At 37.0% G+C, this 21,069-nt stretch overlaps 3 protein-coding genes and 1 long non-coding RNA gene across 13 annotated transcripts in view; 3 read left to right on the top strand and 1 right to left on the bottom strand.

Moving 5' to 3' along the window:
• LOC131552599 (uncharacterized) overlaps positions 1–15,212 on the bottom strand; it is a 21,968-nt gene extending 6,756 nt beyond the window's left edge. Inside the window, exons 1-2 of the long non-coding RNA XR_009274018.1 lie at positions 15,163–15,212; positions 15,006–15,059 (exon numbers count right to left, since the gene is read on the bottom strand). This is a non-coding gene — a long non-coding RNA (uncharacterized LOC131552599). The remainder of the gene's footprint in view (positions 1–15,005; positions 15,060–15,162) is intronic.
• Positions 2,140–8,883, top strand: mavs (mitochondrial antiviral signaling protein). 2 transcript variants are annotated; one of them, XM_058796470.1, is made up of 6 exons: positions 2,140–2,231; positions 4,966–5,031; positions 5,331–5,460; positions 5,575–5,755; positions 5,840–6,525; positions 6,678–8,883. In XM_058796470.1, exons 3-6 carry the CDS (start codon positions 5,338–5,340, stop codon positions 7,446–7,448), a joined length of 1,761 nt encoding a protein of 586 aa, XP_058652453.1. In that variant the 5' UTR covers positions 2,140–2,231; positions 4,966–5,031; positions 5,331–5,337; the 3' UTR covers positions 7,449–8,883. The 2 variants fall into 2 exon arrangements, with proteins under 2 accessions (XP_058652453.1, XP_058652454.1); XM_058796471.1 differs by having other exon boundaries at positions 2,141–2,231; positions 4,966–5,045.
• pank2 (pantothenate kinase 2) lies at positions 8,968–13,966 on the top strand. Of its 5 annotated transcripts, none has more exons than XM_058796475.1 (8): positions 8,968–9,107; positions 9,202–9,451; positions 10,170–10,522; positions 11,542–11,795; positions 11,889–12,065; positions 12,572–12,695; positions 12,904–13,029; positions 13,111–13,966. In XM_058796475.1, exons 2-8 carry the CDS (start codon positions 9,223–9,225, stop codon positions 13,159–13,161), a joined length of 1,314 nt encoding a protein of 437 aa, XP_058652458.1. In that variant the 5' UTR covers positions 8,968–9,107; positions 9,202–9,222; the 3' UTR covers positions 13,162–13,966. The 5 variants fall into 5 exon arrangements, with proteins under 5 accessions (XP_058652458.1, XP_058652459.1, XP_058652460.1 ...); XM_058796476.1 differs by having other exon boundaries at positions 8,975–9,067; XM_058796477.1 differs by having other exon boundaries at positions 9,028–9,455.
• loxl3b (lysyl oxidase-like 3b) overlaps positions 14,240–21,069 on the top strand; it is a 19,475-nt gene continuing 12,645 nt past the window's right edge. For all 5 annotated transcript variants that reach the window (XM_058796469.1, XM_058796466.1, XM_058796465.1 and 2 more), the window contains exons 1-4: positions 14,240–14,489; positions 17,509–17,844; positions 17,933–18,096; positions 19,236–19,453. In XM_058796469.1, the coding sequence (XP_058652452.1) occupies positions 17,517–17,844; positions 17,933–18,096; positions 19,236–19,453 (710 nt within the window). In that variant the 5' untranslated portion in view covers positions 14,240–14,489; positions 17,509–17,516. The remainder of the gene's footprint in view (positions 14,490–17,508; positions 17,845–17,932; positions 18,097–19,235; positions 19,454–21,069) is intronic.

The raw sequence follows: 21,069 nt of genomic DNA, 5'->3' as shown, positions 1-21,069 counted from the left end.
TTGAAAGAAGAACCATGGCCCATAAAAACCACGTGAGCATGATATATCGTCAGTCAAGAGCTCACAGTGGATGCTATTTTAGTGTAGTCTCTATTAGTGCCAAATGAATGATTAGCTTTAGGTGCTTTTTGCAAGAGGTGCTTTTAAAAGATCACTGTTCTTTCAACTAAAAGCCTCCTTGGTTACTACAAAATACCTTCTAACATTTAACATTAAAGGGTGAACATACTGTGACATGCATGCAATATAGGCCAGCATTAATATCCACAAATGAGATTGGAATACACAAGTAAATGCATATGTACATTTAGAAGCTCATTATTTAGAGTCGATTAACTAAGCTAAACATACTTTGTACAGCTATCTATTACTTATAGCAGCTTGGCAGTAGTGCTATCAAACAATTAATCACGATAAAAGTTAATTGTTTACATAATATATTTGTGTGTACTGTGTATATCTATTATATATATATATATATATATATATATATGTGTGTGTGTGTGTGTGTGTGTGTGTGTAAAAACACACACATGCATGTATATATTTAAGAAAAATATGTTGTTTATATATTAAATATTTCTATATAAAATAAATTATATGAATATAAATATAAACATGTAAATATTTTCAAAATATATGTGTGTGTGTATATGCATAATAAATATACATGGTACACACACATATATTATGGAAACAAAAACTTTTATTTTGGACGTGATTAATCGCGATTAATGGCTTGACAGCACTACTTGGCAGATTTTTTTTTTTTTTTTTTTGTATAGCAAGTCTATGACATAAGCACATGATGCCCATTGCCACTAATCTAGTACATTCACAATGTCTCAACTATAAAATGTACAATTATTTATACACTCAATATTATGTATTTACTTTAGACTGAAAAAGAATGGTTTAAAAAGTACAGTATTGTATTTACTATGTTTGAGCAAACATAAGGCCAGGGATTTATCATTCACGGTATTCTGTTTTCAGTGGCCCATATACTCACAAACACATTGGCTGTAGCCTTAGGAGATATGCTCATATTACGTGATTTTCTATAGTATATAACAGCCATTACCCGTGAAGAGAGTGAAATATGCCGTCATCATGAGAATTGAGATGGTGAAGAAAGAAATTGTATTACAGCTTCACTCTGTACATACAGGGCCATCTAAAACATACAGGGCCATCTACAAAATAAGCTCCTTTTCCGTTTCTACCAGGGATATTCAATTTTAGAAATCTTAGGAGGCACAAAATAGGTTATTTTATGTTAATAAGGTTAATATGTGTTTGCAAAACATGCTTTTAACTTAATACAAGGACATCTAAGTAAAACAAGAATAAAACGAAACATTTGCTGAATATTTCCAATGTGTTAATAGTGTAAACGGTTCAAAGACTTTACTTTCCCAGATGATCACTCTCTTTAGGGTTTTGTTTAGGTTAGTAACGCAAATCACTAAAGAATAAATTTTTGGGAGTAGACATCACTTCTTTCTGTCATTTCTGCAGATGTGCACGTATATAATGCGCATGTCTGAGAACGCGCGCCTGCGCAGTGTGCACACCGTCCAACTCGCACTCATGCATGCTACATGTAACTCTTAACTTTACAGATAATTTGAAAATTAATTCCATAATTACTGTTGAAATTGGACACAAGATTTGTACACATTTAATATTTATGTACGGGCCATAAAAACTCGATGGTCTTAGACCCATAAAATGGACTTAATTAGCCTATATGGCACGTTCAGTGGCTATGTAGCATATCCCTCCCTCAGAGTTTATCAGCTTTTTTCAGTGGCGTCTTTATCGGTTTTTACAACTGCCATACCTTTAACAGCTGTATAATCAAATAGGTAACCATGCATTTCAAAGTCTACCTGACCTAGGATAATTTTAGTTTATTTTCGACATCACAGTTTGTCGCCAACTGCACCTGTCAAAAAATGATACAAATAATAATCATTATGGTTTTTAAACTTGTCCTACTGCAAGACGATACGATTCCAAAATCATATTTGCAACACGGAAATATGAGAATTCAGTGGCGTAATATTGTAACAAGTTGATACACAGTTCCGACATCCAATGAAAAAGACAAACAGCGTGTGATGACAGGAGAGGGTTGTGCTTTAAACGCTGAACGGAAGACGTGGATATCGAAACTTAGTGGTTCAATCTGCGAAGGACCTCACAGACTGACCTTCCTCTAAAGGGTAAATTCAAAGACACTTCATATTTCCACAGTGTTAGTTGTTTTGTGCGTAAATTATACTGTACTTGCGTTTCGTGTACTAATGTCTGTCTTGCATAAAGCTCGCGCACCAGTAAAGTTAGTTGACGATTTCACTTACAAACAGGCGGACTGTCTCTTGAAAATACATAAACTCACATTTTAACGTTTAAATGCGTGTTTTGTATGTTTCTGATTCCCGCAACTTAATTTTCCTGGTAAATCGACTTGAAAAACCATGCTCAAATATTGTTAAAATAGATTAAATATTCCGCTAAACTCTTCGTAATCACTGTTGCATGTGATTCAAAGGCTGATCTTTGTCGTTATTCTTCATCATTTACGCCAGGCACAATGCATTACATACTTTAAAGCATATGCTGTATATAAAGACAGGTATAGGTGCTTCCTGGTCACCTCTAAGTACTTGACAATGTTTCCTCGAGATTTTACAGGGAAATGGTGCGGTCGTTTAGAGGACATTCCACGTGAGAGCAGTTTTCCAGTTTCCTGAACATAAGCCAATTAAGCAGTCTGTCATTATGACCTCAACCTCGTGCTTTAAACTCTGTAATAAGTTATTAGAAACTGTGAATAGTCCTGGACTTGGCTGGCTGCACATTAGCTCTGAGGAAGGACAGCACCTGCCTAACTGTAGTTCAGTGTGGTTTAGGACAGTAAATGAACCCTTATGTCTGTTATCATTGAAGATGACCGATAATAACTCTGCTCCAGTTAAACTATTTCATGTTTGACCTTTACGGGACGTGAACTATGGATTAACCTGCAGTGCCTTAGATTAGAAGAGCAGTACTGTCATTGAAACCGACAACAGATTATAATTTCTGAGCTGTTTAAGTGAAAACAGTCTAAGATTCAGACTAAAAACAGTCTCTGATGATATTTTGGGTCCTCCTTTTCACTGTGAGATTGAAGGCTAGATGTGCTGCAATTTGTTAATGCTTTACATGTGTAGTTATGTGGCACAGATGCCGGTGATGTTTGTGTGACTGTCTGCTTTGTCAGTCCTGTCTATAGACTGTGGGCTGAAATTTTGAGCTTGTTTGGTTGAGCTGGTTTTAGGGGGCATGGATATTTAGTTTGAATACACAACTGAATTTTTAATTCTCATAATAGAAAAAGTGGGCCTAAATGCTTGTTTAAATGCTTAAAATGTAATTTTATGAATTGTGCAGTATAAACATCTGTTCAAAACAAAATAAATAAATATTTATTTAAATTTTTAATGGATGAGTTGGATGGGTTTCTAGCATATATATGTCTTCCTTCAATATTGTATGAAGAGTTTTGATTCAGCACTTTTTGAATCAAATTCATATTGTTTTTATTCTATTATACAGTTTTTGTAAAGTTGTATTAAACATTAAAAGTACTATTATACTGTGTATTTTTTTTCTCCTACTTTTCTATTGTGGACAATAGCAGTAATAAATAATAATAATGAGTAGGTGTGTCATGGTAGTTTATGACACAAAAAAATGTTGTATGGAGTGTATTGAATCAAAATATTTAAAGTGAACAGGTCAAATAACATAGGAATCCATTGAAAAGCAGGGCTTCGCCATTGGCTTTTGGCATTTTACAGTTTTGTACATGATTTCCCTCCTTAATTTTTCAACCAGCAGGGTAATAGTTCACATCAGTTTTGTACTCAGTACCATATAGAAACTGACTGACTTTGTTACAGCTGTGATGTGTTGTGTTAGATAATAGGCCTTCTGTAGAACATTTAAAGTGTAAATTATATAAATGTGCTACAATGTCCTGTCAATATGGTTAATTTTTAAACTATTATGAATACATTTATATGTTGCACAAGTTGATACACAGATATCAAAATCAGGTTGAGGAATCACACCAGAAGACCACACAAAACAAGGTTTGCGATCTAGGTAGACTTTGGTTCATTCATTCACAAATTAAATTGTTTAAGACAAATAAAAATTATTTACAAATATACTGTACATGAACTCAGAAGTTTAGCATACATATTAAGTGAATAATATCAAATGTGTCTGCAGGAAAGCAGCTCTGATCTGTCTGTCATCAAATGAAAAATGTATGTCGTCATTACATGATTGCATGATTTAAAAATACATTTAATAAGACCTTACAATCAAGAACATCAAACAGTTACATTATACAGTCGTTAACACATTATCTTAACCAAAAATGGACAAAGCTATAATATATAATGAACAATTTTGGGAAAGAATGTGAATCATTAGAAAAAAAACAGAAATGCATTAGACAAAACTGGTGGCATATGAGAAATGCCCATTCAGGGATATCCCCAGTACTGATGAGTCAATGTTGCAAAAATGAGGCAAAATCTGCTTTGCGTTCCTCATATCCGATCTACATTTTACAAACATCTATGTCACACCAGTTATATCAAATGCATTGTTTCATCTGTGGTTTGAAAGCGTTTTCTAATGAAGGCCAAATGGAAACTTAAGGATTTCCCCAAAATTCTCATGCATACACCAGTTTTCACTTTCACTTTCAAGGCTTCCCACATCCAGAAGTTCTGAAGCAGGATGGATTATATGAGATGATGCAATCATATTCCTAGCATTGTCAGCAGACTGTACTCTGCCTAGCTGATTATCTAACATTCTAATTCAGCTGTAATGATAACCCTCTCAAACTTTGAAGATTACATTTGCAATAATTTCCTCTAATTCTTTTTCCAGGTGTGATTTGGAGTCCAGATTCAGGAAAACAAAGAAAAGGCTGTTGAATTTGACTATTTAAAGCAGGTAGAAATTTTCAAGTATGTGATTTTATTTAGTGCAGGGATGTCCAATCCTGCTCCTGGAGTGCAACTGTCCTGCAGAGTTTAGCTCCAACCCCAATTAAACACGCCTAAATAAGCTAATCAAGGTCTTACTAGGCATACTAGAAGCTACCAGGCAGGTGTGTTCAGGCAAGTTGGAGCTAAACTTTGCAGGACAGTCAGTGGCCCTCCAGGACCAAGTTTGGACACCCCTGATTTAGTGAGATTAATAACAATAAACCACTAAATAACACTGTTTTTCTGTCATTCTCTCTTTATAAGTGCAAAAATGTCATATACACGTGAGCAATTTTATAACGAGGCAATAAGGCCGAATTTGGCTCATTTTTCATCAACGCTCAAAGTGAGAGAGATCTTGCCTCACCTGCCATGCCTCACACTCACTGATAAGGTAAGCAGTACTACATTTAACTACAAATAACATCACAATTATATCTAGATATGCAAAAGTAAAAGGCTTAAATAAATAAGTTTTTGTTTACTAATTCAATTTGTGTTTTTGCAGGAAGAGGTCGAAGCCAAGAGAGAAACTTCTGGAAACTTCACTGCTATACAGACACTTCTGGACAATCTACGCAGACGCGAGAAATGGCCTGATGAGTTTATCACTGCACTCCAGAACTGTGAACATTGGAAACTGGCTAATGAGATGAAAGCTGCTTATGACAGGATCAGGGGCATCACAAGTAAGAGCTTTCTTGCTTGTGTTCAAAGCAAATTATGAAAAGGAGGCACGTTATTTTATGAATGCCTTTTTTCTATATCTATAGATAATGCTGCTCCTGCTGCTCCTACACCCAGAACAGCACCTGCTCCAGCTGCTTCTTATGCTTCATCTGGTTCCACAACAACCACAGTGACAGTTCATGCAGTCCCAGAGACCACTTCTCCTCTGCTGAGTCCACCCTCAGGGGGAGCCCCAGAAAGTTCAACAGCCCCTTCCAACACTGCAGACCCAGAACCATCTCCTGCTCCTGTTAAACCTCATACTCCAGTTCCAGCACCTTCTCCTGAACCAGTTCCCCAAGCTGAAGTAGCACCTCCTGTTGTAGCTCCTTCCCAAGCATCTTCCCCTCCCGAAGTCTCAGTTTCTAAAGTGTCTTTACCTGTTCCAACCCTCACTGGGGCAGCTGAGAACAAAACACCTGCTTTAGATAATTTAGATGGCTTGGCTTTAACAGACCAAACCACCATCTCCTCATCAGCTGATGAAGCTCTCCTCTCCACCTCAAGCGCTCAATCGTCCTCCTCAGACACTTCCACTTCTCTAAGCCAAATAACAAAGCCTTACACCACCTCCCAGACTTCTCCGAAGTCAAAGAAGACCCAGATGCCAACAGCAGACAAATATATTGACACTTCTGAGAGACTCCCTGTCCAAGACTCTAATCCCCCATTGAGAATGGAAAGGACATTTCAGGAGCCGGAAGAGATCTCTGACCCAACTGCAAATGAGGTAATGCTCAACCCAAAGGACTTTACTGTTGTTCTTAGGCAAAACTGTGACACAGCAAGTTCATTATTAAAAGGATCTGGTCAACTCTATTTCAAGTTTTTCCAATGGTTAATCTGTTGTTTTCTGTGGCTTAATCTTGTGTTTTCTCTCAGGAGGTTCAGCGGAACAACACCGTTGGGTTGCCCGTTTTTAATAATGCTCCAACAAATTCTACCAGAACAGCTCAGGCAACATCTTCTGCATCTGCTGAGGTGGTTACACACTCTCCCTCTTCCATCGACCAGGAATATTTCAGCAAGCCTGAAGTCCTTCAGCATCTTGAAGTCCTTCAGCATCCAGAACCCCAGCAAAATGGAGCAGAGGGGCAAAAGGAGCCTTGCTCAGTGGTTTCAGATGATTTGGAGATCAGCAACGCAACAGTCTCTTCCACAGAATCTGGCCAGTCTACTTGTGCTGCAGACCAGAACTCCGCTTCCCTTGATTCTGCTACTCAGTCCTTTCAAGACCCTCCATACACTTCTGCTTCCTTGACCCTTAACCAGCCTGAGGAGGACCACTATGAATCTTTCTACGAGAGTCATACACGGATAGATGTAATTCAGTTTGCTGAAGAGCCATCTGCTGAAAATATGAATGGTCAGCCACCAAGCATCCTGCAACGCAGCAGAGTCATCTCTGAGGACCAGCATACTCTGAACTATGTTGGCACAGAAAGTGCAGTTCATCTTACTGAGCCATCTGGGTATGACAGTAAGAAGTCAACCACCATCAACGTTCGAGAGGAAGAATCCATTGCTGCTAGGCCAGAGCAGAGAGGAGAGGGGCGGCCAGAGTTATTCAGGATAAACAACTTCCATCTTTTTGCTGCTGCAGGGATTGGTTTTTCTGCTGCGTTCTTGGCCTGGAAGTTCACCCACAAATGAGAATTTTGTCATCGTGTACTCACTCTTGTGTTGCATGAAACCCCTATGATTTTTCTTTTTCAATGAAACACAAAGGGACTTAAGTAATAAATAACAGTGCATAGTAACTGGTGCTAAAGAAAAGGACAAAACGTACAATAAATGTAGTCCCTGTGAGGTTTGTGCTATATACCAAGTCTTATATAACCATTCGATAGCTTGCTATGAGGAACAGACTGAGATTTTAGTTGTCCAACATGATCTCTTTCGCCAAACTCTATGGTTTTATCCTCATGTATTATTTCATGTGTGTACATATACGCCTATATGTAATCATGGTTTGCCATGTGCCTTACATAGATTTGCCTTGCATGTCAGGGCCGATAATGAATTTGACTGCCGTTGCATCTGTGAAATCAGTTTCACTAATAAATGGATTATCATGGAGCTGTTAAGTAATTTAGAGAACCCAGTTTGACTGGTATTGCATTGTACAACAATTTGATGTATTGTGAATTGTGATAAGGTTGCAAGAATACATCCTGTGTGTGACAGACCATGAATATAAGGAGCTGTTGCATAACCTATTGGACATTTATGAAAAACTCATTTTGAACATATTACATGGACTGGACAATTACTCCAACCCTTTCCTTAAGATCTCTTTATCCATCACTGTCCCATATTTTCTGGCCAGTTGGACCCCTATAAGAGTTTCAAAGTGTGCACACACAGAACGCTGCCCACTTTTGACAAAAATCAAATGTGTTCTCCTAATGCCTGCTACAAGAGGTACCTATAGTGAAGTAACTGTTAAGATAGATTAAGCTAAATGCAAACATAACCAAGTGCCCCATGGCCCAAGATTATATTGTTTATATTGCTAATATGTAAGTGTTTTGTCTGCACAAGTCTCCAAGTCCAGTGCACAACAGTAATACATTGATATGTAGTTTAAAAAGATTGTACACTGTATTCTATGTATATTTTTAAGTTCAAGCATTCTCTGAGATTCAAACTCGTGTTCTTTGGGGTTGCTAGCGGGATTGCTCTATCGTTTGAGCTGCAGAAACAACATAATATTCATGCTATTAGCGTCAAGTTGTCTATGTAAGGGTAAACTGCTTCATGAACCACATTGTAAATGACAATGAATTACATGTACACTTTAAATGTAATTCATGTGTCATTTTTAATCAGTAACTGCACTTTATCCTCACTTTCTGATGTGAAATGATTGAACCTGATTTAAAATGCACTGTATGTGTTAATGTTACTCCTGATCTTTTTGAGTATTTTATCTGGGCCTGTATGTTTGCTAGATAAGTTACTGTATTTCAGGGGAATATTTATACTTGCGCTAAACTGTTTTGCTTTTGTGTACTGCTCAATCTTTATCATGAACAGTCAATAATGATTTCCAGAGATGTTTCTGAAATAAAATGTCCTACCTTAAGTCTGTCTGGTCAGTCAGAACATAAGAGGGGGTAAAGATTGTGAACAAATGATGCTTGTTGTTATGTGAAGCGCGCCATCTACTGTTGAAGAAGACAAAGTGATCATAAGGGAACATATGAACCGAACTGTGAAGCTGATTGGCTCGTTGCGATTTCAGTTGACAGGAGAAGAGCATTCATTGAGTAATTCGAGTAACTGTGCTTGTGTTGTAAACACAGCGACGTAAATATTTTCTATGGAGCTGTGAATGACAATACGAAATACAGACAATGCATTTATATATGTTAACTGTGATTTTTCTCCTTAATCGATGCAGAGGTTTTTGGTAAAAGGCATAATGGAGCTGAACGGCTTCCACTGTGACGGCGAGGGATGTGCGGAGGAGCAAGAGGAAGAACCTACAGCGCTCAGGCTGCCTCGATCAAAGACGGAAACGTCCTGTAGCATAATTGCTACACCGGGTGCAGACAGCGCAGAGGCCGGCGGCAGTGCACTCCGAGAGCAGCGGATGTCAAAATCGACGCCGGCGATGCTGAGGCTCGATTCGCTGAAAAAGAACAGGCCGCGTAGGTGAACCATCTTGTTATGGCGCTAGGTAACAGGGTAAACGGAGCGGATGCCACAGTGATAAAATATCAGATATATATAAATAAATTAAACCAATAGTCATACGTTTTATAGCCATGTTTGTCAATTTTTTTTGCGCTCGCGGTTGGCATCATATTAATGAATAATATGTCAAAAATAATATACACTATACACTTACATTTTTAGACGGTAGATAACATTAGCATTAAATGTAATACAATTCATATATTTCCATATGGTATAGCATTAATACTATAGCCTTCAGGAATATTAAATATCAAAAGGCGACCCTAGTACAATGGTACAGAGTAATAACATTTAATAACCAAAAAATTTAATATTTAAGTGTGTGACACGTTTTTTTCTCAATTTTGTCGTGTTGACTTATTCATCAAGCGCAACCATTCAATCATGCTACTCAAGTTATTGTGCCAGGAACAAATATTTCTTTTTGATTGAGAAATGATTTTTCGAAACTAGTTAAAACTCTATTGTGTATTTGAATTCATAACACTGTTACCTTAAAAGGCTGAAAATGTGCCGAACTCAGTGAAAATTACAGAAAATAAAACGGCTCGTATATAGTTAACAGTTAACTTTTTCCTAAAAAAGTGAAATGAGCTTAATATTTACTCACAGAAAATGTTTAGAAAATGCACAAGGTATTAAAGTCACTTCACTATTATTGGTCCCCAGCGTTCCCATGGTTTGGCATGGACATTGGTGGCACATTGGTGAAGCTGGTCTACTTTGAGCCCAAAGACATTACAGCAGAAGAGGAACAGGAGGAGGTGGAGAGTCTGAAAAGCATCCGCCGCTACCTCACCTCACACACCGCTTATGGCAAAACAGGTATACGAGATGTTCACCTGGAGCTCTCTGACCTCACCCTTTGGGGCCGCAAGGGCAACCTACACTTCATTCGCTTTCCCACGCATGAGCTGCCTGCCTTCCTGCAGATGGGCCGAGACAAGCATTTCTCCAGTCTGCACACCACTCTCTGTGCCACTGGAGGTGGTGCATTTAAATATGAAGATGACTTCCGTACGGTGTGTCCAAGCTCACATTGATGAAATTATATATATTATTTTATGTGATCTGTTTAAAGGAATAAATAGAACAAAAATGAAATGATGGCCTCAGGCTGATCAAGATGTAGATGAGTTTCTTTCTTCATCGGAACAGATTTGTAGAAATTATGCGTATAGCTTTAGTTCTGGCCGGGCACGTGAGTCAAGCTTGCATCGGCTGACTCTCAGCTGATCACATCTACCTATAGGAATACGACACCTATCACGGCATTCCTATATAAGCTCTATTCCGTGTTATTCTGCTTATTATTACCCTCCTCCATCCCCAACTCCTCCTTTCGCCACAGTCAGGACTTGGCTTTCTGATATTCCTCATTGAATCAGACCAGACTTCTTTTATCTTGAAAAATGTGCTACACTTAAAAATCATTAAATACATTAATGATATCTGCTTTGTTCTGTTCTGTTTACCCTTGGGGGTTATTATTGCTGCTCTCCCTGCTCATTCATAACAGACTGCATGGATGGGCAGGGAGTTTTTGCCCAGAACAGAACCATACCGTCAAAACCAAACTGTATGCTACAGTAAGTGTCAATCATTTTGACGATAGTGTTCCTGACAGAAATTTAGCATTACATCACTTGCTCACCAATGGATCCTTTACAGTGAATGGGTGCCATGAGAATGAGAGTCCAAACAGCTGATAAAAACATCCACAAATAATCCACACAACTTTAGCCCATCAATTAACATCCTGTGAAGTGAAAATCTGCATGTTTTTAAGAAACAAATCCATCATTAAGATGTTTTAACTTTATAACACTTCTAACCAAAATAAAATACGATTCCATAATCCAGAATTGTGATGTTTTTATCAGCTGTTTGGACTCTTATTCTTACGGCACCCAGGATCCAATGGTGAGCAAGTGATGTAATGGTAAATTTCTCCACATCTGTACCTATTTAAGAAACTCATCTACATCTTGAATGGTCTGAAGGTGAATTTGGTGAACTATTCCTGTCTTTCCTCTCTTAGATGGCCAATCTTCAGCTGTTGAAGCTGGATGAGCTTGACTGCCTGATAAAGGGGGTTCTGTACATTGACTCGGTGGTCTCAAGTGGTCCACCTGAATGTTACTATTTTGAGCATCCAACAGACCCTGAGCGCTGCGAGCAGAAGGCATACAACCTGGAGAACCCCTATCCTCTGCTGCTTGTCAACATCGGCTCTGGTGTCAGCATACTGGCTGTATACTCCAAAGACAACTACAAGCGTGTTACTGGAACCAGGTTGGTCATGACTTAATAATATTGCAACAGTTTAACAAAATAAATGGGCATTTTACTGTAAAGCTATAGTAATATTTTCTGTCTCCCCTTTAGTCTTGGTGGTGGTACATTCCTTGGGCTGTGTTGCCTGTTGACTGGATGCTCTACCTTTGAGGAGGCATTGGCAATGGCCACAGAAGGGGAGAGTACATGTGTAGATAAACTAGTCAAGGACATCTATGGTGGCGACTATGAACGATTTGGCTTGCCAGGATGGGCTGTTGCCTCCAGGTACAGGCATATACACTAACGTTTGAAAGTTTGGGGTCTTTTTAATGTTTTCAATGTTCTTAAATCAATCCAAATTAATTCAGGATAGGGCTGCACGATATATCGCATGTGATTGTCACGCGCATCTCGTCAGTAAAGCCGGTTCCATGATTAGCAGTAAATCTCCATCACCTGTTTTCAAATAGAGCGCCATTTAATACACAGAGCCGTAGTTCACTGACAAGCTACGCAAGCTGCTAATCACGGAACCGGTTTTACTGACGAGATGCGCATGATAATCGCATGCAATATATCAAAAATAGAAAACTTTCATATCAACATGAATGTTTTTTCAGACACTTGATTAGTTTAATGCATCCTTGATTAATAAAGGTGGGATTTTTTTTTTTTATCCCAAATGTTATTCCTTAAATGACAATGTTATCATTTTAAAATGTTTCTGTTATGACACTGATAATAGACGTGAATCAATTTAATCAATATAACGTGTGTGTATTTTTTTGTAGCTTTGGCAACATGATATGCAAGGAAAAGAGAGACGCGGTCTCCAAGGAGGATCTGGCTAGAGCAACACTTGTCACCATCACCAACAACATTGGGTCAATCACACGAATGTGTGCACTCAATGAGGTACACATGCACATCCACACTATAAATCACCAGTATGTTGTCCTTGCCCTTGTCTGTCAGCCTCTTTACGGTGCTGCCTTGTGGAATCTGGATCAAGCAGCATTGTACAGGGCTATGAGAGACCAGGCGCCAATCAGCTCCTTGGAAACTCCTCTTAAAAAAATGACATTTTCAGAATCAATGCTCATTATGAGTTTCTTCCATTTAGAACATTGAAAGAGTGGTATTTGTTGGGAACTTTCTGCGGGTGAACACATTATCCATGAAGCTGCTCGCTTATGCTTTGGACTACTGGAGCAAAGGACAACTCAAAGCCCTGTTCCTGCGACATGAGGTGTGTGTGTGAGTCTTTGCAATTCCTCCAAAACTAAATAATATCTTAACAAATCACTCAAAGTCATTTTGTGTTTTTCAGGGCTATTTTGGTGCGGTTGGTGCACTTTTGGAGTTACCAAACCCATCCTGATCTGCTACTCAATCTTAGTTCACAGCTTTTACCAAAAGACAGAAATATTTATGCAAACAGACCAAAATTGCCTTCAAATAATCAGCCCATGCCCTCAACAATGCAGACCAAGCTCTGACATCTTATTAATACCAAAACTCATCAAAATACCACCAAATCACTGTGGTACATTGCACTATTTTTAAGGCACAGCCATCATTTACTCAAAAGCAAGCTGATCAGTCAAGCACTTTGCTCATTTTGCTCTCTTGTGTATGTAACTGATGCAACATAAATGCAAAATTACTAAATATAATTTTAGCTGAAGATGTCGCAGTGAGTTCAGAATCAGAATTTCATGAATGTTAAGTAGCTCCTATTATGTTTGTAGAGAAACAGTGTTGTTTTGACAATTTTTGCATAACTGTGTGAGAGAGAAAGGGACCAGGCAAAACTTTGACCTATTTTCAGGGAAGGGAACAAAAACTTTTACACTATGGATAAATCTCTTTAAACCTGAGAACTGTTTCTTCTTCTTCTTCTTTGGAATAACTTTGGTGTCCCTGTTGCATAAACCAACACTGAACCAACATGTGTTTTGTTGCCTTCTCTTTATAGTTTGTGTGTTACTTGCTAATTGCTCAAGTCTGTATAAATAATAGACAGTTTGTTCCTAGACCAGTAAATAAGAAGTGCCTAGCGTTTTGTGTTTAAAATATGGAAAACAAGTATTGTTCTTCAACAAAAACGTCTTTGTAAAAAAAAAAGAAGAAAAAAAAGGATTGTCATTTTTTTGTAATAAAATATATAAATCACAATATAAAAAGGCTTCTTTGTGCTTTTGACATGCAGAAACAATGACTTGATTCGTTAAAATCGGACATTTTAACAGTAGCACGTTATTATTATTATTATTTTAATATTCCAGCAAATTTCACGAAGATCAGAATCTCCCAGCATGTATTTTTACAAATGTAGAACGTGCCTGAGCAGAATAACGTTCCGTTATGCAAGTAGGAAAATCTTTTCCTGAACTGTGAAAGGGTTATGTGTTTTTCCTCAAATAAATCCTGCCCCTTTTCATTCGTGTGAAGTCGTCCACGAGTCAGCTCCACCTCTCCCCCCTGTGCCCCGTCTTTCCCATCGCTCTCTCTCCCACCCGCACGACTGTCCAGCTGGCAATTCACTGCCATAACAGCCCGTTATCTCTGCTCAAGACGCTTTTCTTTGCAGAAGTCTGGGTTCTGCAGCAGGTACTCAAGTCTTTTCTGGATGCTTTTCAGGCTCTGTGCATAAATATAAACTGCATGAAACTGCGTGCCAAGACTGAAGAGACCGCTTAACTTGAGGTAGGTAGGGAGGGGAGGGGAGGGGGGGAAATTATTTTTATTGATATTAGTTTTTATTCGTCTGAGTATATTATTGAATAGTTTTCTCTTTTACGCAAAAGTGTCATAAATATTGTTGAATAGAGTATAAATTATACTTGCACAGATATGATCTGAGATAAAGCAGCAGGACGCCAAGTAGCCTACACTTCCTCTATCAAGTCCTTTTATTCCACTCAGTTTGGCAGTGAAGCTAATAAATGATGCCAACGCATTTGCAATAGTTTTATGTTTTAAAGAACACTGATAACATTATTAGAACACTATTAGAGTTTTGTCGGAAGTTCCTTTTCTCCTCCGCCGCTTGTATTTCTTAAGAAAGGACAGCAGTGTTCAACTGTCCAGAGAAGTTGAGCTGCTTGAACTACATTTGAAGTCACTTTAAAGAAGTAAATCAACATCTGTTTGCATTTTGCCCTCACATATTTAATTAATACCTGAAGTTTAATAGTGAATTTGTCTATGATCTCGACATACCTTGTGGGGTCCGGACCTGGCAGCGTCACGCTGTTACCTCAGCATTTCTTTTGCCTGTTTATATAGGCATTTCAAATCATGATATAGTTTACAGTTGATGTGATTTAAAGATTTTATCATGTATTTTGTGCTGTTAGTTTGATTTAATTATATTTACCGTAGAAATACCATGTGCTAGTGAACCATGTGCCCCTGAGTTACTGGAGATCTGTTTTCAATTGCGCGCCAGTCTCTTTATACCTTGTATAATTGGATCCATCCAGGAAAAGTTATTGATCTATTCAGTTTGACATATTTTACATATTTAAGTTTTACACATGTAACATGCTTGAAATTACTTAAAATACTTGTCTTATACAATTATGCAGATTTAATATGTATTTAATAGCCTAATATGCATTAGTGTACTTCATTAGAAAGGAGACAAAGGAAATATTGGTCATGAAGAAAAAGTAAAACGAAGGTAAATATATATTTGTCATTTCCAATCAAGCTGTTGTTTTGTCAAATTATGCGTATTTGAGATTCCAGAAAATTCTTAAAATTCTAGCTATGAATTTCCTATGACAAAGGAGCCATTTTATCCCCAAATTAAAATTCCATCACCTCATTTACACAATACAATACATAATTAAAGATGTGGTGTAAATGTTAATGACAGAAATGAAAGAATTCTTCTGGAATGTATTCCGACATTGTTAAAAATTAACTAATTAATAAAACTAATTAACAAACAAGAAAACTGTGTTCTCAAAGAGTTTATTTCCTTAAAGTCTACTGGACCAAAAGTGGCCATATTTAAAGGGAACGTTCAGGAATCACCCTGATATGCATGTAAAGGCCAAAATCTTGTGTTTTTTATGGTTGCCGACATTTTTACATGGATTAAAAAGATTGTATTATGACCTGATATTCAAATGAAGGCAATTCAGAGATCCAGTCCAGTCCACAAACTGACAATAGAAGGCCATGTGTTTGGGTAACGGGTCTGTACTCGCTCATAGCCAGTGGAGAGGGCGCTCAAGATTTACATTCCTCTGTGACCCGCAGGCACCAGAGTGACTTGTCTGTTAAGCTGTTGTTACATTAGTGAAATCCCATCGCTGCACCAGTGAGGGGCTGTTATATCATCAACACAATTATCTGTGCAATGTCATACTATATACAATGGGTTTAAACACTTAAACCCAGTGGGTGGTTGAGGTTCAGTAAAATGTTTTACTGCTTCCTCTAAAATCAATATTGCAATATCCAGCTATTGCCGGATGGCTACAGCTCATGCTGTTCAAAATATCAAAATAGGTGCATGCACATGAAAGTATTGAGTTTAGTTTATGTGATGAATGAGATGTCTGTGTCAAATGCAGTTATTGTTAGTTTTTCCTACTCACTCATTCTGTAACAGTGGGTGCCCCAGGGTGTGTTGGATACATGTACAGACATTTGATCTGTGGGTGAATCTCAAGAAAACATATCCAAGACACATTTTTCTCCGAAATCAAAAGAAAAGGTACATATTTTTTATGAAGAAAACTAATAAATCTTATTTTTAGGACCATTCAGATGTTTTGGATTATTTTTATGAGATGATAATCATTACTGTAATGCTTTTTATTAATTTTTTTTTTTTTTTAATTTTAGATAATTGTTTTTAAAGAAAATACTGTGAAAATACTGTTTTAATTAATTAGTTGTGAAATTTAGTGCTTTTTTTTGTTTACATTACAGTAATGATAAAGTATTTTATTTTTTATTTTTTTATTTTTTTTGCATTACGGTAATGAGAAGTGGTGATGGGGGTTAGTCACCTTGCATAACAATTGTAGCATGGCAGAAAATCTTCATGGTCCTAAAAAATAGGCTTAATTGTCCTTAAACAGTATACAGGTTTGGGGTTAAATGTGACCCAGAAGTAAAATGACGGTAAATTGTGAACAGAATAGTTTTAGTTGTACGTCATTTCCAATCAATCTGTCAATTGTTGGAGATTCAGGATACATGCACTGCACATATCTGTGGGTAAATCTCGAGAAAAACCCATTTTGCTTTTTTGTGACATTATCATTACCGTAATGCTTCTAAACGTTTTAGAGGTTTTTTTTGGAGAATAATTATTTACTGTAAACTGCAAAAATAATTTTTTTAAGTTGTAAAAAAAAAAGATTATTGCAGTATGTATTATTACTTCAGTCTTTCTACTTCAAAATTTCACATTTAATGCAATGTGCATTACTTTGTAATTATTTGTGACATATACTAGTAAAAAAAAAGAAAAGTCCTACACATTTGTCTTAGTGTACAGTCATTTTTTACAGTACAGTAACGAGAAATTACATTTTTGCATTAGGGTATTGAGAACTGGTGGTGGGAGTGTGCTTAACATGTTCTGTGTGAACACGTGATAGTGCTCAAATCAAAACAGCCTGACATTCATACAACAGTAACCACATGTTTTTCAGTATTTTTCAAACCTTCCCCTCTTTGTTTCTGTTCCCTGCCACAGAGCCGCACATGGAGCTGTGTCAGTGGTGGCGACACATTGTTGTCTTCTTAATTCATGCTTGGATTCCATCATGCTTTGCCCAAACCACCCCGCCAGTGCGCTCGAGCCCCACACCGACCCCTCAGACAGCAGAAGGCCCGGAGACTCTGAAGTTCCGTCTGTCTGGCTTCCCCAGGAAACACAATGAGGGCCGAATTGAAGTGTTTTACAAAGGCGAATGGGGTACCATCTGTGATGATGACTTCTCACTGGCCAATGCCCATGTCCTCTGTCGCCAGCTGGGCTTCGTGTCTGCCACGGGCTGGACTCACAGCGCCAAGTATGGCAAGGGCACAGGTAACGTTCCTACATACATTCGCACACTCAATCAGAGCAGATATAAAGCAATTTCTGTATGTGCTCAGAGAGATTTTGTTTGTTCCAGGTAAGATTTGGCTTGACAATGTGCAGTGCAGTGGCAGTGAGAGGAGCGTGTCAGTGTGTAAATCTCGTGGCTGGGGTAACAGTGACTGCACTCATGATGAGGACGCTGGAGTGATCTGTAAAGATGAGAGACTGCCGGGATACATGGACTCCAATGTTATAGAGGTAAAGGACCCTACACAGAAACAATTAAGAATTTTTTTTTTTTTTTTTAAATCTAACTGCCGTCGACAGAAAATATGAGAGAAAATATTTTACAAAATGTATTTTAACTGTACTTAAACCATTATTTTTGTCTATTTCTAAATTTCTAATTTTTTTTTTTTTCTTTTGTTTTGCCAGTGTTGTCTAGCTTCTTTGCTAGTTTACTTTTACTACTACTGTATCACTTTAAGTGTTATACAAATATATTTCAGTTTAATTTAAAATAAGTTTCTCTTATATTGTACAGTAAGTATTGTTTAGTGCAAATGGGTAGTTGACGTATCAATGTGTCCTATGGTGTGACAGAAAAATGTAAAAAAAAAATTAAATAAAATAACCTCTAACATTCAAGATAAACCTCTCTCATGGTATGTGTAACTCTAAGTATGAAGATACATTTTTCTCATGTTATTTGTATGTTATGTTATTTTTTCTGAATTTTTCTGAATATTTTCCAAAATAATGTTAAAAAACAACATGTTGTCTTTATAATAGAATACTTGCTTTTAGCATTTCTGAGTGTGGGAAATGGAGTTAAGTACAATAACTTCTACAGTGTTATTTTAGCATACTTTTAATATAATTGTAGTCTTTTATTAATATTTTTAATTATGTCCTGTTTATTTTATTTATTTATTTTTTCAGTTTTCATTTTAGTTTAATTATTTAGTAATTTTATTATTTGTTATGGAATTTTTATTACCTTTTTTTTTTTTAAATATTACTTTTAAGTGTAATTTAGTTTTACTCCAGTTTATTTTTATTTATTTCTAGTTTTCCAGTAATTGTAGTGCTTCAGCTTTCAAGTTAGTTTGGCAAGGCAACATTACAAATTTTTTAGTTTAGATTAAAGTTTTTATCTAATTTTTGTATTTGTATGTTTTATTTCAGCTTAATTTTAAATAACAAACATTTTTTAATAGTTTTAGTTAACAATAACGACTCTGATCTAACATGCAGGAAACACTCGACGACTGAGCTCTTTTTTTTTTGTCCTGCACTGTCTAAAGGGGTTAACTCCCATCTCACAAGCTTGTTCACACTCTGTTCATGTTTGGTTGTCCATATGGTTTTTATTTTTTGCATCATGTGTCTCTCAGGTGCAGGTAGATGAGAATAAAGTGGAGGAGGTGCGTTTGCGTCCTGTGTTCACCATAGCCACTAAGCGGATGCCGGTCACTGAGGGGGTGGTGGAAGTCAAGAATAAGGACGGATGGGCTCAGATCTGCGATAATGGCTGGACACCCAAAAATTCACGTGTGGTTTGCGGCATGATGGGATTCCCCCATGAGAAGAAGGTCAACAAGAACTTCTACAAGTGAGTGTTCATGACATGTTGAGGCCTGGATGTAATGAAGGAATCGATATTATCTATCAGGAATTGAATGGATTGTAGTTGGTCATGGAAACACTTTTACACATTTGAATATTACTCTATACTCTGACTTTGTGTGTGGCGTCTCGCTTTACTGTGGCAGTTTAGCCAATGTGAGAGGAAATTATGTTTACTTTCTCAGTCATCTGTGAAATGCAGCAACATACACACAGTTTAAACCACAGACAAACATCTGGACAAGGAAACTATTGCATAGACGTAGGACATTCATGCACACCAACTGGTAGAAAGCACACTGTCAGGGTCTCATCCCAAAATCCAATGGAATGTTACAAGAATGTTCCACTTACATGAATAAGCCCTATGCAGAATACAAATGGCTTTGCACACAATGTCTGTCTGCATTTATTTCCCACGTGTGGTTTTAAAGGTTCCATTTCTCAGCCCGTCTCCTTAATAAGGCACGTATGCACCATTACCTGCCCCACATTCTCGAAACAGTGGCACACTGTGACTGATGATGTTTCCATAACCCCACTTCAGTTGCTTTTATAGTTTTTGGGATATTTTAATGGAACTTAGGATTCCAGCATAGTAAAAGAAGCCTGCTTTATTATTGACCAGAAGGTTTCTTTCTGGAAAGCTTCGACTTTATCATAGTTTAGGTCAAAATATCCCACAAAATACAATCAAAATCAAATAACAAAATGTTAGTGTAAATATGGCCAAATATGATGGCTTTTTAACTAATATAATATAATGATATATATATATATTCAATTATATCAGCTATAACTGTAAATAATATATAAACTTTCTTCAACTTTAATGTAATATTAAATAACATTCTGCAGTTAAAATTATAATCCAGCACTTTACATGTGCTTTAGTATGTTATTCAATACATTAAAATATGTGTACTTCTTTGAAGCATTACTGAAGGTTATTAAAACGTTGATTTAAAATGTAAAAGTCAAACATTTCCACAAGTGCACTTTTTAAAAAGTGTTTTGAGAAACAGTAATGAAAGTACACTTAAGTTGCCTTTTATTTCATTAATATTATCTGCAGGTACAGTTTTTTATAAATGTATGCTGTGAAGTATACTACAAGTGCACATTCAATACAATTAAGCAGACTATTTTTTTCTATTTAGTAAGGGTTAAAAGGTTAGTTCACCCAAAAATGAAAATTCTGTCATTACTTACTCATATAACTCATACTTACTCATACTTACTCAAATATATTTTTGATGAAATCCGAGAGAAAGGTAGTAAGGACATTGTTAAAATAGTCCATGTGACATCAGTGGTTTAACCGTAATTTTATGAAGCTACGAGAATACATTTTGTGTGCAAAGAAAACAAAAATAATGACTTTATTTAACAATTTCTTCTCTCCTGGGACACCATTATCAAGAGTACCACGATGCATGCGTGTGGTTCTGCTGACATGCTGTACTCATAGCTTCATAAAATTACAGTTGAACCACTGATATCACATGGACTATTTTAATGATGTCCTTACTACGTTTCCGTGCCTTGACTGTGGTACTACCCTTGCTGTCTGTGCAGAGTCAGAGAGCTCTCGGATTTCAT

The sequence above is a fragment of the Onychostoma macrolepis genome, chromosome 13 (genome assembly GCF_012432095.1).
Source record: "Onychostoma macrolepis isolate SWU-2019 chromosome 13, ASM1243209v1, whole genome shotgun sequence".
NCBI classification, from domain to species: Eukaryota; Metazoa; Chordata; class Actinopteri; order Cypriniformes; family Cyprinidae; genus Onychostoma; species Onychostoma macrolepis.
This window is presented reverse-complemented; position numbering and strand designations above follow the sequence as displayed.

Bases quoted from the DNA above. Each gene is read 5' to 3' on its own strand.
- mavs (XM_058796470.1), top strand. From the start codon at position 5,338: ATGTCATATACACGTGAGCAATTTTATAACGAGGCAATAAGGCCGAAT. The intron at 5,461-5,574 runs GTAAGCAGTACT...GTGTTTTTGCAG, and splicing joins GCCTCACACTCACTGATAAG to GAAGAGGTCGAAGCCAAGAG. The intron at 5,756-5,839 runs GTAAGAGCTTTC...CTATATCTATAG, and splicing joins CAGGATCAGGGGCATCACAA to ATAATGCTGCTCCTGCTGCT.
- pank2 (XM_058796474.1), top strand. From the start codon at position 9,196: ATGCAGAGGTTTTTGGTAAAAGGCATAATGGAGCTGAACGGCTTCCAC. The intron at 11,796-11,888 runs GTTGGTCATGAC...TCTCCCCTTTAG, and splicing joins AAGCGTGTTACTGGAACCAG to TCTTGGTGGTGGTACATTCC. The intron at 12,696-12,903 runs GTACACATGCAC...TCTTCCATTTAG, and splicing joins GAATGTGTGCACTCAATGAG to AACATTGAAAGAGTGGTATT.